At 45.9% G+C, this 13,935-nt stretch overlaps 2 protein-coding genes across 4 annotated transcripts in view; both read left to right on the top strand.

Moving 5' to 3' along the window:
* The window catches only part of LOC141114281 (NXPE family member 4-like), a 319,509-nt gene that overhangs the window by 51,495 nt on the left and 254,079 nt on the right, over positions 1 to 13,935 (top strand). The window lies entirely within an intron of this gene.
* The window catches only part of LOC141114280 (NXPE family member 1-like), an 80,429-nt gene that overhangs the window by 162 nt on the left and 66,332 nt on the right, over positions 1 to 13,935 (top strand). The window contains exon 2 of the mRNA XM_073607877.1: positions 34 to 749. Coding sequence (XP_073463978.1) covers positions 34 to 749 — 716 coding nt within the window. The remainder of the gene's footprint in view (positions 1 to 33; positions 750 to 13,935) is intronic.

The raw sequence follows: 13,935 nt of genomic DNA, 5'->3' as shown, positions 1-13,935 counted from the left end.
GTAACAGTAGAAATGTTAATGATTTCCCATCAGCTTTCAGACTTTTACTTTCTCAATGTAAAAAATCATCCAGCACCTGTCTGTGAACACATTGGGTACATGGCAACAGAATCCAAAACCATCGACCAACAAATAGCAGAGATAATGACTATGATCAACTGTACAATTCCCCAAAAGGATAGCGTGTATTTTAATGAAACCACCAGTGCAATGAATAGCATAGCAATAATATTGAACTATAAACCTAATTATTGTGTTGGAGACACCTTGATTGTTCAGGTTGAGATGTTCAATTATTTGGGGAAAAGGAAAACTTATGGAGGAGATTTCTTACAAGCCCGGATCATTTCACCAGAGCTTGGAGCTGGAGCTTCTGGAAGAATTGAGAATTTTAATAATGGAACTTATAATATTTATTTCACATTATTTTGGGAAGGACTGGTACAAATATCTATTCTCCTAATCCATCCCAGTGAAGGGGTAGCTCTGCTGTGGAAAGCAAGGAATATGGGATACAATTATATCAGTTACACAGGAACATTCCTTAATAAAAAAAAGGAAGTGCATACGGAATGTGGTTTTTACTTGAATTCCCAACAGGAAAAATGTAAATATGTGGACAGGAAATATAGAGAAGTTTTCTACTGTATCAAGCTACCAGCAGTACCTTGTGAGGCTTTCATATCATTAAGAAGTGTGAACACACCTTATACATATCTCACCAATGTGAACAAGACTCTCTTTTCCATGTAAGTACTTCCTAAGATTACTTTTTCTTAATGGCACAGTTTGCATTTTACTTTTAAGTCCAACACCTGTTTATAGAAGATACTGCTAAACATTAAAAGTTATATCCATGTTTTGGAGAGAAGACCATTCATTAATAGTAGAATTTGGACTGTTTTAAGCAAACCTGTTGGGCTATTTAAACTGACCATATGGTAAAAAAAAATGCATACGAAGAAGTTACTTTAACCGCTTGTTGACCAGCCGCTGACGTTATACGACAGCAGACCGGCTCTCCTGCGCAAATTGCCATAGATGTACGCTCTCGGGAGTGTGCCCGTGGGTTGGGCGGAATCGATGTCCACCGGCGACCCGTGATCGATTATTACAGAGGCAAAACAAGGAACTGCCTTTGTAAACAAGGCAATTCCCCATTCTGACAGGTGACATGACAGGGATCTACTGTTCTCAGTGATCAGGAACAGTGATCTCTGTCATTTCCCTGGCAGCCCATCCCTACTACATTTAGAACACACCTAGGGAACACATTTAACCCCTTGATTGCCACCTGTTAACCCCTTCCCTGCCAGTGACATTTACACAGTAATCAGTGGCTATTTATAGCACTGATCGCTGTATAAATGTCAATGGTCTCAAAAAAGTGTCAAAAGTGTCCGTTCTGTCTGCTGCAATGTTGCAGTCTTGCTAAAAATCGCAGATCGCCGCCATTACTAGTTAAAAAAAAGAAAAATGATAAAAATGCCATAAATCTATCCCCTATTTTGTAGACTCTATTACTTTTGTGCAAACCAATCAATATACGCTTATTGCAATTTTTTTTTTACTAAAAATATGTAGAAGAATATATATCGGCCTAAACTGATGAATAAATTAGTTTTTTTAGATTTTTTTTGGGATATGTATTATAGCAAAAATTTTTTTAAATGTTTTTCTTTTTTCAAAATTGTCGCTCTTTGTTTGTTTATAGCGCAAAAAAAAAAACTGCAGAGGTGATCAAATACCACCAAAAGAAAGCTCTATTTGTGGGAAAAAAGGACATCATTGTTTGAGTACAGCATCACACGATCGCGCAATTGTCAGTTAAGGCGATGCAGGGCCGTATCGCAAAAAATGGCCTGGTCATTAAGGGGGCAAATCCTTCCGGGGCTGAAGTGGTTAAAGTAAACCTGTAACCCAGTGGCAGCTGGTGTTTTTTTTTGGGGGGGGGGCGGCAAACAACCACCCCCCCAGTCGGCCGGTGGCACCCCCCAGGTCGGTCGGTCATCCAAGCCGGCACTTACCCCATCTATGATGCGGGCGGGCAGCGCTTCTACGAGCAGCGGCTCCTCTGTCCTCTCCTCTCCTGCATCACAGCGGCTTCAGCTGTGCATCTCCTCCCTCCTCCTCCTAGGTGTCCAAAAGGATCACCTGTCCTTTCAGCCAATTGGGTAATGGGTCTCAAGGCCCGCTTCCTGATTGGCTGGGAGGAGGATCAGTGTGGCAATAGCAAATATTCAGTCGCTCTTGTCACACAACTGGGTGCTTTGTGCACTGCGCCCCGAGCCCACCCTTTTTTGAAGCCTATTAGAGCCTCTCTCTAAAAACACCCCCCCGCATTGGAATCCATGGTCCGGCGCCCTGCATGTAGATCTGGGGGTTGGACGCATGAATAGGTTGGCGGTGCCCATGTGCCCCTAATGGATGGGCCACCACTGCTGTAACCAGACTAACAACTAACATGCAAACAATTATATGTATACCAAGCAGCAAATGAGCTTTACAGACAAGCAATTACTGACCTCTGTAGCTACAGGCGCTCTGGAGTAATTTTTCCTCTGCATTTATAACAGAATCAATTATGTCTTTTAAAGTGTTACTAAACCCAGGACCCTGCATTCACTACGTCTGGTCTCCCACAGCACATGCAATTATTTTAGTAAATATAAACTGATAAATACATTTTCTCATCAGCAGCATATAGTAGTCTTGTGACTTCTATCAGTGTTAGGAGGAGTTTTCATTCTCCCATGATCGTCCTATGAGGCTACAGGACCCCTGACCCTCTGGACAGTGCTGATTGGCCCTGTGCCAATCACATGCACTCTCCCAAGAAAGAAAAAACTCTCTAGCAATACACTCCAAACTGAGCATGTGCAGCTTACCCCCCTGACTCTTTACTATCAGGAGATATATTAGGGACAGTGGAACAAGGGGAGGATCAGAGGGGACGGGATCAAACAGCTCTTTTACACAATGCAGAGGATTAACCCCTTTGGTTCCACAGTTGAAGTAGGAACGGGGGTCAATTTATATGGCCATAGTTATGTGTGTAGTAAGACTGATTTAGAATTTCAGCTAAGAATCATATTTCTTGTATTTCATGTTGAAGCTACTTGTGACTTCCCCATCACAGGAATCTGCTACATTCCTCTTTCTGTGCAAAAAGCTTGCTTGCTGACATCATTTAAGACAGATGAAGGAACCACAAGAGCATACTGCAGATAAACGAAAGCTTAGTATAAAGCTAAAAATATATATGGTTTGCAGAACTTGTCTGGGTTAGGATGCATAGGTTGATTTTTAAAAGGTTAAAATTTCTGGTATAAACGGAAGTGTACCGCCTGTTCGCTTGTGACGCAATATGCTGAAAATTATATCTACACTGTATTCACTGTATCTGACACTCTTGACATGTAGACATTAGTCGGGTCAGGAGTGTCCATTCTTTTCTGGCCAGAAAGATGGAATAAATCTCCCATACCAGAGTTCTTTGTCCAATAATGTCATTACCGATATTCTGCTACTTTACAGTGAGTATAACAAGCATGCTGTACTGAGTATACAGACAGATTTTACTGTTGTGGGTTTAGTAACAATTTAAGTGCTTATCTCTCACCAGCTGGGCTCTCCCGGCTCCCCCTCCTCCTGCACCTGTTTTGCATTTACATTTGACATTAGAAAACTGGAAAGCTGCTAAAACTCATTTCTGAGAGAGGGGAGCAGGGAGAGCTGAACTATTGAGAGAACAACTTCAGCACTTTCTGTTGTGAAATGTAAGGATGAATTGTTCCACTGTGACTGCAGTTACAGAGGTCAGTAAGGGTGTTAAAGCTCATTTACTGCTTTGTGAAATGTTTAAATGAGTAAATGACCATAGCCTTGCCATAGGTTCACTTTATGTAAAAATTTGCATATTAAAATGATTAGCAGATCCAGATATCTGATGTCATATGCAATCTGAAAGCCAAACGGAAGCATCTACATTTATTACTGTAGTAGAGTCAGGCTGCATGAACAGTATGAATATGCTCTTCTTTATGTGCTTTTCTACATACTTAGTGCTACAGCAGGGGTTAAAATGCACTGTGCTTGTAGCATGCTATATGCACAGGGCTGTTGACTGATCTGGCCTGCAGGGGGAGTGTTGGATCACTAGAGTTCAAAGTCACTGCATTGTGGGTGAGAGCGGTGGTGCAGCTCTCCAGCATGCTGCCAGCACAGAGTATTTTAACCCTTGCTTCAGCACCTAGTATGTAAAAAAACAAAGAAGAGGATAATTAATACTGTATGTGCAGTCTCAATTGCCATTAAACTTGTTCTGTTTGGCTCTGTTAGTCATAAAGCCACTCATAACATTGAAAAACCAACAAGGAGACTTGAGAGACAGAAGGGAAATTAGACAGGCTGAATTGTGATTAGACAGGCTGAATTGTGTTTGGAAATATTGAGATTTGCCTTGATCTCTGGATTAACTGCCTGTCATTTGTTTTTTTACAAAGGTAACTGTGCTTATGCATTTGCATTAACAGACTTCACAAGTCTCCCGCAAAGTACGGGAGCCTCCCGCATTTTGGCTGCGGCTCCAGCACACCCATGAGTGCCGGGCGATCTCCCGGGCGCAGAGCCGATCCTGGGCAACAGTGAGGTATCATCCCCACCCTGCACACATGGAATGTTCTCCAGCTTCACAGCCGGGGATGATTGATTTGGCAGAGGACAGCTGCGAGCACCGATCTCCCTGTATAGCTTTTCAGCTGACAGCCTCATCGTCTCCTTTCCCTCCCGCGGCTACACAGGGAGATCGGTGCTCACGTCTGTCCCTCCCGATCATTTCCGGCTGTTTCCTGTCCTTCTCCGGCCCCCCTCCTTTTATTTAAAAAATAAAATTGTAACAAAAATAATAAAAATAAAATTCTGACACTGTACACTGCCCCACTGACACCATCCACTGACCCCTAAAAAGCATTTTGAAAAAATGAAAAAAAAAAAATACAAAAAAATAAAATTGTAAAAAATAATAATAAAAATAAAGAACTACAGACACTTTCCACTGCCCTACTGACATGATCCTGCACATATTACCCACTGCTGTACACTCCACACTCCTCACCTGCACATTATACCCACATCCATACACTCCACACTCCTCTCCTACACATACTACTCACCACCATACACTCCGCACTGTACATTCCCTATTTAACATTACTGCATTCTGCACTATGTAAGTCATCTCAGACTATTAAACCACACCCCCTTTAAGCCTTGCCCAATATGTCATGCAATTTAAGCCATGTCCACATTTTGCCACGGGGGGGGGGGGGGCAGGGGGTGCCACCTACCTGAAAGTTTTCTAGTTTTTGCAGGTTGGCATGTCTGCATTAAATGCTCAATTTTGAAATGCCCATGCATGTGACAGGTTTAATTTATAGATCTCATTGGAATGTTTTCAGGAGTCACTGTTCTGTAAATAGCAGAGTATCTGACAGATGCTGATTTGGCTGGTGGTTTCTGCCAGGGATGTGCAGTCAGGGAAGGTAGGTGAGGCAGAGCCTCAGCTGCCATGAACATAATTTTATTTTTTTTTAAATCGAGCTTTGAGGGTCGTTGCTTTGACCTGAGGTCACATATATACGAAGCCTAAGTCCTACCCCACCACTGGTAAAAATTTGGGGCTCCTACGACCTATGGTTCCAGAGATACGGGTCTCCTTGCGCAGCCTGTCAGAAGCTTCATACAGAGCGGCCAGTTTAATCCTTTCGCTGCCAGATCCGTATGGCGTACGGATCTACAACACTGCCCCCAGATGGCCAAGTCCGTACAATGTACAGACCTCTTTTCTCCCTCTCCTTTAAGCTCATGGTCACTTCAATGACCATAAACTTATAGTAGAATTGTTCAGCAGACTCTGCTGAACAATTCTATAACTCTGATCAGCGAATTACAACCTGCAGATCAGAGTTATTAACCCTAAATGTGACCGCCCCCCCCCCCCCCCTCCATGCCGCCGCTTCCCTGTCCCAAGCCTCTCCACTACCGCTGCTCCCTTCCACCTAAAACTACTCCCCCCACTCGCGCGCCGGCCGGGACCTCCGTGATTCGGGTCGCGGGTCCCACGGACTCGATTGCCATAGGGATACCCGCGATCCCCTCACGGAGAGGAAAAACGGGGGGAGATGCTAATGTAAACAAGCATCTCCCCGTTCTGCCTAGTGACAGTGTCACTGATCTCTGCTCCCTGTGATCGGGAGCAGAGATCAGTGACGTGTCACACGTAGCCATGCCCCCCACAGTTAGAATCACTCCCCAGGACATACTTAACCCTTACACTGCCCCCTAGAGGTTAACCCCGTCACTGCCAGTATCATTTACACAGGAATCAGTGTATTTGTATAGCACTGATTGCTGTATAAATGACAATGGTCCCAAAAATGTGTAAAAAATGTCCGATGTGTGCGCCATAATGTCGCAGTCACGATAAAAATCGCTGATCGCCGCCATTACTAGTAAAAAAAATTATTAATTAAAATGCCATAAAACTATCCCCTATTTTGTAAACGCTATAACTTTTGCGCAAACCAATCAATAAATGCTTATTGCGATTTTTTTTTTTTTTTTTTTTTTTTTTTTTTTTTTTTTTTTTACCAGAAATATGTAGAAGAATACGTATTGGCCTAAACTGAGGAAAAAAATGTTTTTTTATATATTTTTGGGGTGATATTTATTATAACAAAATGTAAAAAAGAATGCATTTTTTTCAAAATTGTCACTCTTTTTTTGTTTATAGCGCAAAAAATAAAAATCGCAGGGGTGATCAAATACCACCAAAAGAAAGCTCTATTTGTGGGAAAAAAAGGACGTCAATTTTGTTTGGGAGCCACATCGCATGACCGCGCAATTGTCAGTTAAAGCGATGCAGTGCCGAATCGCAAAACGTGCTGTGGTCTTTGGCCAGCAAAATGGTCCGGGGCTTAAGTGGTTAAAGCCTTTGAGAGTCTCAAGGCTGCCTTTGTCTCTGCTCCTGTGTTGGCACATCCTGATACTACGTTACCTTTTATCCTTGAGGTTGATGCTTCTGAGACTGGTGTTGGCGCCATTCTCTCTCGACGTCTTACCTCTGAGAACGCTATGCATCCTTGTGGCTATTTCCAAGAAATTGTCACCTGCAGAGTGCAATTATGAGATTGGTGACAGAGAGCTGTTGGCGAACATTTTAGCCCTGAAAGAATGGAGACATCTCCTCTAACCCATTTTTGCTTTTGCCACCTCTAATAATAATCTCACATTCTTGTCTGAGACTAAGCGCCTCTCTCCCAGAGGGGCGCGATGGGCTCTTTTCTTGTAAAGTTTCCATTACATTGTTTCATTCTTACTCGGTACTAAGAATGTAAGGGCTGAAGCCTTGTCACGACAATTTTCCTCCACTTCCAAGTTGGAGTCGGTTCCGATTCCTGTGATTCCTCCTGATCGTATTCTGGCTACGGTTCACACCAGTCTCTCTTCTCCTTTGGGTGACAAAATTCTTGCTGCTCAGGTCCATGCTCCTCCTGAGAAACCTTGTGACCGCTGCTTCTCCGCACTACCGCTCCAGACTTACCATTCTCCCAAGGCAGCTGGCCAACCTGGGTAGAATCAACTTGTTTGGGCCATTTCCCAACAATTCTGGTGGCCTAGTCTACGCGCTAAAGTAACTGCCTTCATAGCTACCTGTTTAGTGTGTGCTTAGAGTAAGACTCCACGACACCTTCCAGTGGACCTCCTACAACCCATACCCAATGGAGAGAGACCCTGGACCCACCTGTCTATGGATTTCATTGTGGAGTTACCCAACTCCCAAGGCAACAATGTTATCCTTATGGTGGTTGACCAGTTCTCAAAGATGTGTCATTGTATTCCACTTAAGAAGTTGCCCACTTCTAAGGAACTGGCTTCCATTTGTGCTTGGGAGATCTTTTGCTTACATGGGCTACCCAAGGTGATTGTCTTGGACAGGGGTAGTCAGTTTGTGTCCCGGTTCTGGCGAGCCTTTTGTGCACAGTTGGGAATTCAGCTTGCTTTCGTCTCTACCTATCACCCGCAGTCTAATGGGGCCGCAGAACGAGCCAATCAGTGCTTGGAGCAATTCCTATGTTGCTATATTTCTGACCATCATAACAACTGGTCAGACCTATTACCGTGAGCAGAGTTTGCTCACAACAGTGCCTTGAATCCTGCTTCCCAATTGTCCCCGTTTTTGGTAAATTATGGTTTACAACCTTCCATGTTGACTGGCTCGTTTGTTCCGCAGAGTATTCCTGCGTTAGAAGAGCATCTCCGTGGTCTTTGTTCCACTTGGGCACAAGTCCAGGAGGCTTTGCGTCGTGCTAATGATAGGTACAGACTCCATGCTGCCCGCGCCTTCCTACCAGGTTGGGGACAGGGTCTTGCTGCCATCTCACAACCTCCGACTATGTGTTCCCTCACTAAAGTTCGCACCTCGGTTTATAGGACCTTTCCGTATTCTTCGCAGGATTAACCCAGTGGCTTACGCATTAGACCTTCCTTCTAATATGCGCATTTCAAATGTATTTCATGTCTCCTTATTAAAACCTTTGGTCTGCAAGCGCTCTACCACCTCGGTGCCACGTCCTCGCCCTGTACAGGTTGAGAACCATGAGGAGTATGAAGTACAGTCCATTGTTGGCTCCCATAGATTCCGTGGGCGCATACAGTACCTGGTGCATTAGAAAGGGTACGGTCTGGAGGAACGCTCTTGGGACTCATCCTCTGACATACATGCCCCTGTCCTCCTCCTTGATTTCCATAGACATTTTCCCCTCAAGCCTGGTGGTCTTCCGAAGGGGGGGGTCATTGAGGAGGTGGTACTGTCAGGGTAGGGCTCAGCCCTTCCTTCTCTGAGCTGGCAGGTCAGCTGTCAGCTAATTGCCAGCTCCCATCTCTCTCCACAGTTACTCAGCTGTTGATGATCCTGCTCGTCGGTTCTGCCTACTTAAGCCATCCAGTCCAGAGGAGCTCTGCCTTCGCCTTGGTCACATCACAAGAAACTACCTTCTGCGTTCCTGGTTTAAGACTGGCTTTGCTGACATCCCTTCTGGCTCCATATACTGCTTGCTGTTCCACTACTTTGATCCCTGACTTCTGGCTTGGCTGACTATCAGTTCCGGTTACTGAACTTTGGCTTTTTTTACTACGTTTGTTCTTTTTACTTTTATTATTAAACTAGTGTGATTTAAAGCGGTTTTATAGTCTTTTTTTTTAACTTTTACCTACAGGTAAGCCTATAATAAGGCTTACCTGTAGGTAAAAAAAAATATCTCCTAAACCTGTACGGTTTAGGAGATATTCCCCTTGCTATAAGCCGCTGACTGCAGCGGCGCATGCGCACAGGGGATTCTCGGCTGAAGGCCCGGCAACTGCCGGACCTTGCCGGGAAAGAAATCTCCTGCGCGCATGTGTGGGAGTGATGACATTGCGGCTCCAGCCACTCACAGCGCTGGAACCGCGATACCCGGAAGACACGCCGAGGCAACATGTCAGCTACCTCGGCGTGGACCAGGTAAGATACCGACGCCTCGTTCTAAGGTAAGTATTTCATAATGAGCTAGTATGCGGTGCATACTAGCTCATTATGCCTTTTGCTCTACAGGGGTAAAAAAAAAAAAAAAAAAATTTCAGCGGGTATACAACCGCTTTAACTGTACTTCTGTCTCAATCTGATTTAATGGTTTCTGACATGAGGGACCAGTGGCTTTCTTTGAGGATGCAACTGATAGCCCATGTGAATCTGTTATGCCTAACCATGATAATCCGCAAGCACCTGAGGCTTCCGAGTAAACTTCAGTAAATGATGGTCCAGATGACTAGCTTGGAAATCCTAGTGAGGGCCGTTGCTCTATTGGGTGGCCCTAACTGGGAACAGTTGCCAGCCAAGTATTCTGATTGGGTTGTGCAATACACTGCTTGTCATTTTTTACATCTTTTTTGGTTATGTATCTGTTTACCTTGCTGTATTCCACTGTTCAATTGTTGTATAGTTGTCAAAGGGGGGGAAATGTAGGCAGGTGTAGGTTTACCTCCCTACACAGATGATGCTGTCTGTAACCATAATGTAGGGAAAGTGGGGGACAGGAGGAACTCACATTTCTCTTAGGCCCCTGCACATGTTATCAGGTGAGCATCTGTCTGATTGAACGCTGTTGCCCTGGCTGACCTTCATGGCCATGTTTAATCATGGCAGCGCTTATAAAAAGCACCAACTCACTGCAGTTGGTGCGCATTCTGCGTAGTGGGTAGTTCGGGGACAGATCTCCCGCTGGTTAGGGTCATATTCCTGTGGAGAAGGGACAGAGCAGGGACTGCCTCGAGCAGTATCCTTCCTAAATTAGGGGGCCCAACTGCCAGTCCATCTTCCAGCTGCCTCCTCTGTTGGATACTGTCAGGTATCTACAGTGTGCACCGTTACTTCTTGCCTGTATTATTTTAAGTGTCAAATCTGGTGTGACCGTGGCTGCAGAGTTTGCTGTTCTCTCACAACATTAATGTGTTAAAATACATTACTCTATCAACCAATCTCCATGTGAATTCTCTTCCCCTGCAGACAGCGAGCTTGGCCACATTGTTTCTTTGACAACTCTAAAATTTTGATAGCGTTGCACCAACATAAGTAAACCTTGGTTCTGATGGATAAACAATGAAGTGTGTCTTCCATCAATGGAGCTGATCTGTGATAAAGGTATAGTGGATGTGAACCTTGTTCTGGACCTAGGTTGCTACCTCTCTGATCACCACAAAAAGAGCACTGAGCATGTAAGGGGTTGGGTGATCTGGTGGTTGTCATGTCCCCCATGTTCCCCTCCTCATTGGGCGCAAAGTAAGGGTCACAAAAGAGGCCTACTATGGGTAGGGTTTGGGTCTGGGCTACACTAGGCACCAGTAGTGGCTGATGAAGTTTTAGGATGGCGGGTCACCAGACCCCGCCCTTCCTTTTTGACCCCTCCCACTTCCCCTAAGTCCCACCCTGTATTCCACTTGCTTCTACCCATAGGGGTTGATTTACTAAAGGCCAACAGACTGTGCACTTTGGAAAGTGCAATTGCACACTGCAAGTGCAGTTGCTCCAGAGCTTAGTAAATGAGGTAAAGTTTCATTTTGCAAAGAATACCCAATCACATGCAAGGAAAATTAAAAAAAACAGCATTTTTACTTGCACATGATTGGTTGATGAAAGTCAGCAGAGCTTCTGCTCATTTACTAAACTCTGGAGCAACTGCTCTTGCCATGTGCAACTGCACTTTCCAAAGTGCACAATCTTTTTGCCTTTAGTAAATCAACCCTATAGTGTTGGGAGAATACAGCCCAGCATCACAGGACAGAGTATACAGCCCCAGCATCACAGGACAGAGTATACAGCTCCAGCATCACATGATAGAGTATATAGCTCAGCCTCACAGACCAGGGTATATATCTCAGCCTCACAGCTCAGGGTATACTGATCAGGGTATACAGCTCAGTATTACAGATCAGAGTATACAGCTTAGGGTATACAGCTCAGCATCACAGATCAGGGTATACTGATCAGGGTATACAGCTCAGCATCACAGATCAGGATATACAGCTCAGGGTATACAGCTCAGCATCACAGATCAGGGTATACTGATAAGGGTATACAGCTCAGCCTCATTGCAGACCAAAGCATACAGCTCCATGTATACAGATCAGCGTATACAGCTCAGCACCCCATTTGCAGCAACAGCAGCAACAACCTTCCCCCGTGGGTCTCACGGCTCTGACCTGACAGCAGCCCCAGTCCAGAGTGTGTCTCCTCTGCTCGTGCCTCCTCTTCTTGGCACTTGGGCCAATCAAGAAACGGGTCCTACTGACCTGACTCCTGATTGTCGGGGAGGAACGTTATTGTGAAAATAGCTAAAATGAATTCACTATCGTCACATAATTGGGTGGGATTGGGGCACACTCTCTGCACCCTGAGCCCATCCTATTTTGAAGTCTGCTAAAAAACCACCCCCTCCCAACTCCGCCATAGGAGTCCATGCATCCGGCGTCCTGAAAGGGGCCGGGTGCATGGATAGGGGGGGCGGCACCTGTGCACCCACAATGCACGGGCCGCCACTGCTATGCACTTTGGATAAGGTCCACACTTATTGCAGGCTACTAGAGAAACCTTTGTTACCCTTTGTGACCCCTTGTATCCTTACACTGTATTAACTCTTACATTGTTGTCTTCATACCCCAATGCACTTAGCTGACCCAAGCCATAGGCTATGCGTGGTAGTTACTTGCATTACACCCCTTGAGTAACTTCAGACAAAGCAAAGACAAAGCTTTAAGAGTTGTACTCAAATAACGTGCATGACAGTAGAATAGAGGCATTACACTGGAGCGGTGCACTGGCAGGACAGTAAAAAAAAGTCCTGCTAGAAGCATCTTTGGAGCGGTGAAGGAGCGGTGTATACACTGCTCCTTTACCGCTCCTGCCCATTGAAAGCAATGGGGCAGCGCGGCTATACCGCCGGCATAGCGCTGCTGCAGCAGCGCTTTGCGGTGGTTTTAACCCTTCCTCGGCCGCTAGCAGGAGGGTAAAACTGCCCCTCTAGCAGACGAATACTGCCGCTAAAACAGCGGTAAAAATAGCGCTGTTTTACCACCGCCGCCCGCACCGCCCCAGTGTGAAAGGGACCTAAACGAAGCCCTAACACAGGCATGTAGATGCCCAGCATTCTTGCACAGACTAGAGTCCATGTGAAAAAAAGTGTCACCGGTGCAAAAATTATATATATATATATATATATATATATATATATATATATATATATATATATATATATATATATATATAATTTTTGCACCGGTGACACTTTTTTTCACATGGACTCTAGTCTGTGCAAGAATGCTGGGCATCTACATGCCTGTGTTAGGGCTTCGTTTAGGTCCCTTTCACACTGGGGCGGTGCGGGCGGCGGTGGTAAAACAGCGCTATTTTTACCGCTGTTTTAGCGGCAGTATTCGTCTGCTAGAGGGGCAGTTTTACCCTCCTGCTAGCGGCCGAGGAAGGGTTAAAACCACCGCAAAGCGCTGCTGCAGCAGCGCTATGCCGGCGGTATAGCCGCGCTGCCCCATTGCTTTCAATGGGCAGGAGCGGTAAAGGAGCAGTGTATACACCGCTCCTTCACCGCTCCAAAGATGCTTCTAGCAGGACTTTTTTTTATATAACAGTGGGGGTGGGGCTTCAGCGGGGGAGTTGCACAGCCGTGGCTGCTGAGCCATGCAATACTACAGCCGGCGGTTCACCTGATACCAAGGGACAGTCTAGCCAGGAGATGGAGGGAAGGGAGTCGGCATTGAGGTCTGCCGGGAGTTCACCAGAATCAGGCAAGTCGGCGCAGAAATCTGTGGGCGGATCTGGCGTATGGAGGCGGAGACAACTGCAGTACGGATCCTCAGCATCCAGAGGAGCATCTCTTGGAGGGCTATCGATCGATGGTGACTAGAGGTCGGTGCAGAGTTCAGAGGGAGAACTGTCAGTGTCGGAGGAGGAGGAACTGCATGGTCGCGATGGATGTGGGACCTTCAGCTGGTGGGACCCTTCCTAGGCAGCCTGGTAAGTCTATTCATACTTATTCTATTTCTAGGTCACAGGGGGAGGGGTTGGCGGCGCGGGCAAGATTGCCTACAGGGCACCCCTGGAGAGTGTGGCCCGCAGTCACACCACTGCCGGGCCACAGTGGTTTCTGGTGGGGTTGAAAGAGTTCGTTCACCGTTTTGAATCCGGGGCGGGCAGCCAGGTCAGCCCGTGACTGGCTTGGGTACCACAGGTGGGGGTGGTTGTGGTCCCGGGGGACGGCGGGGCTGAGAAGGCTCCCATCATGGGGGCGGCGGTGCCCGCCGTAGTGGAGATGGTGGCACAGGTGACAT

The sequence above is a fragment of the Aquarana catesbeiana genome, linkage group LG12, assembly GCF_042186555.1.
Source record: "Aquarana catesbeiana isolate 2022-GZ linkage group LG12, ASM4218655v1, whole genome shotgun sequence".
Classification (NCBI taxonomy): domain Eukaryota; kingdom Metazoa; phylum Chordata; class Amphibia; order Anura; family Ranidae; genus Aquarana; species Aquarana catesbeiana.
The sequence above is the reverse complement of the archived record's forward strand: the minus strand, read 5'-3'. Positions and strand labels throughout refer to the sequence as shown.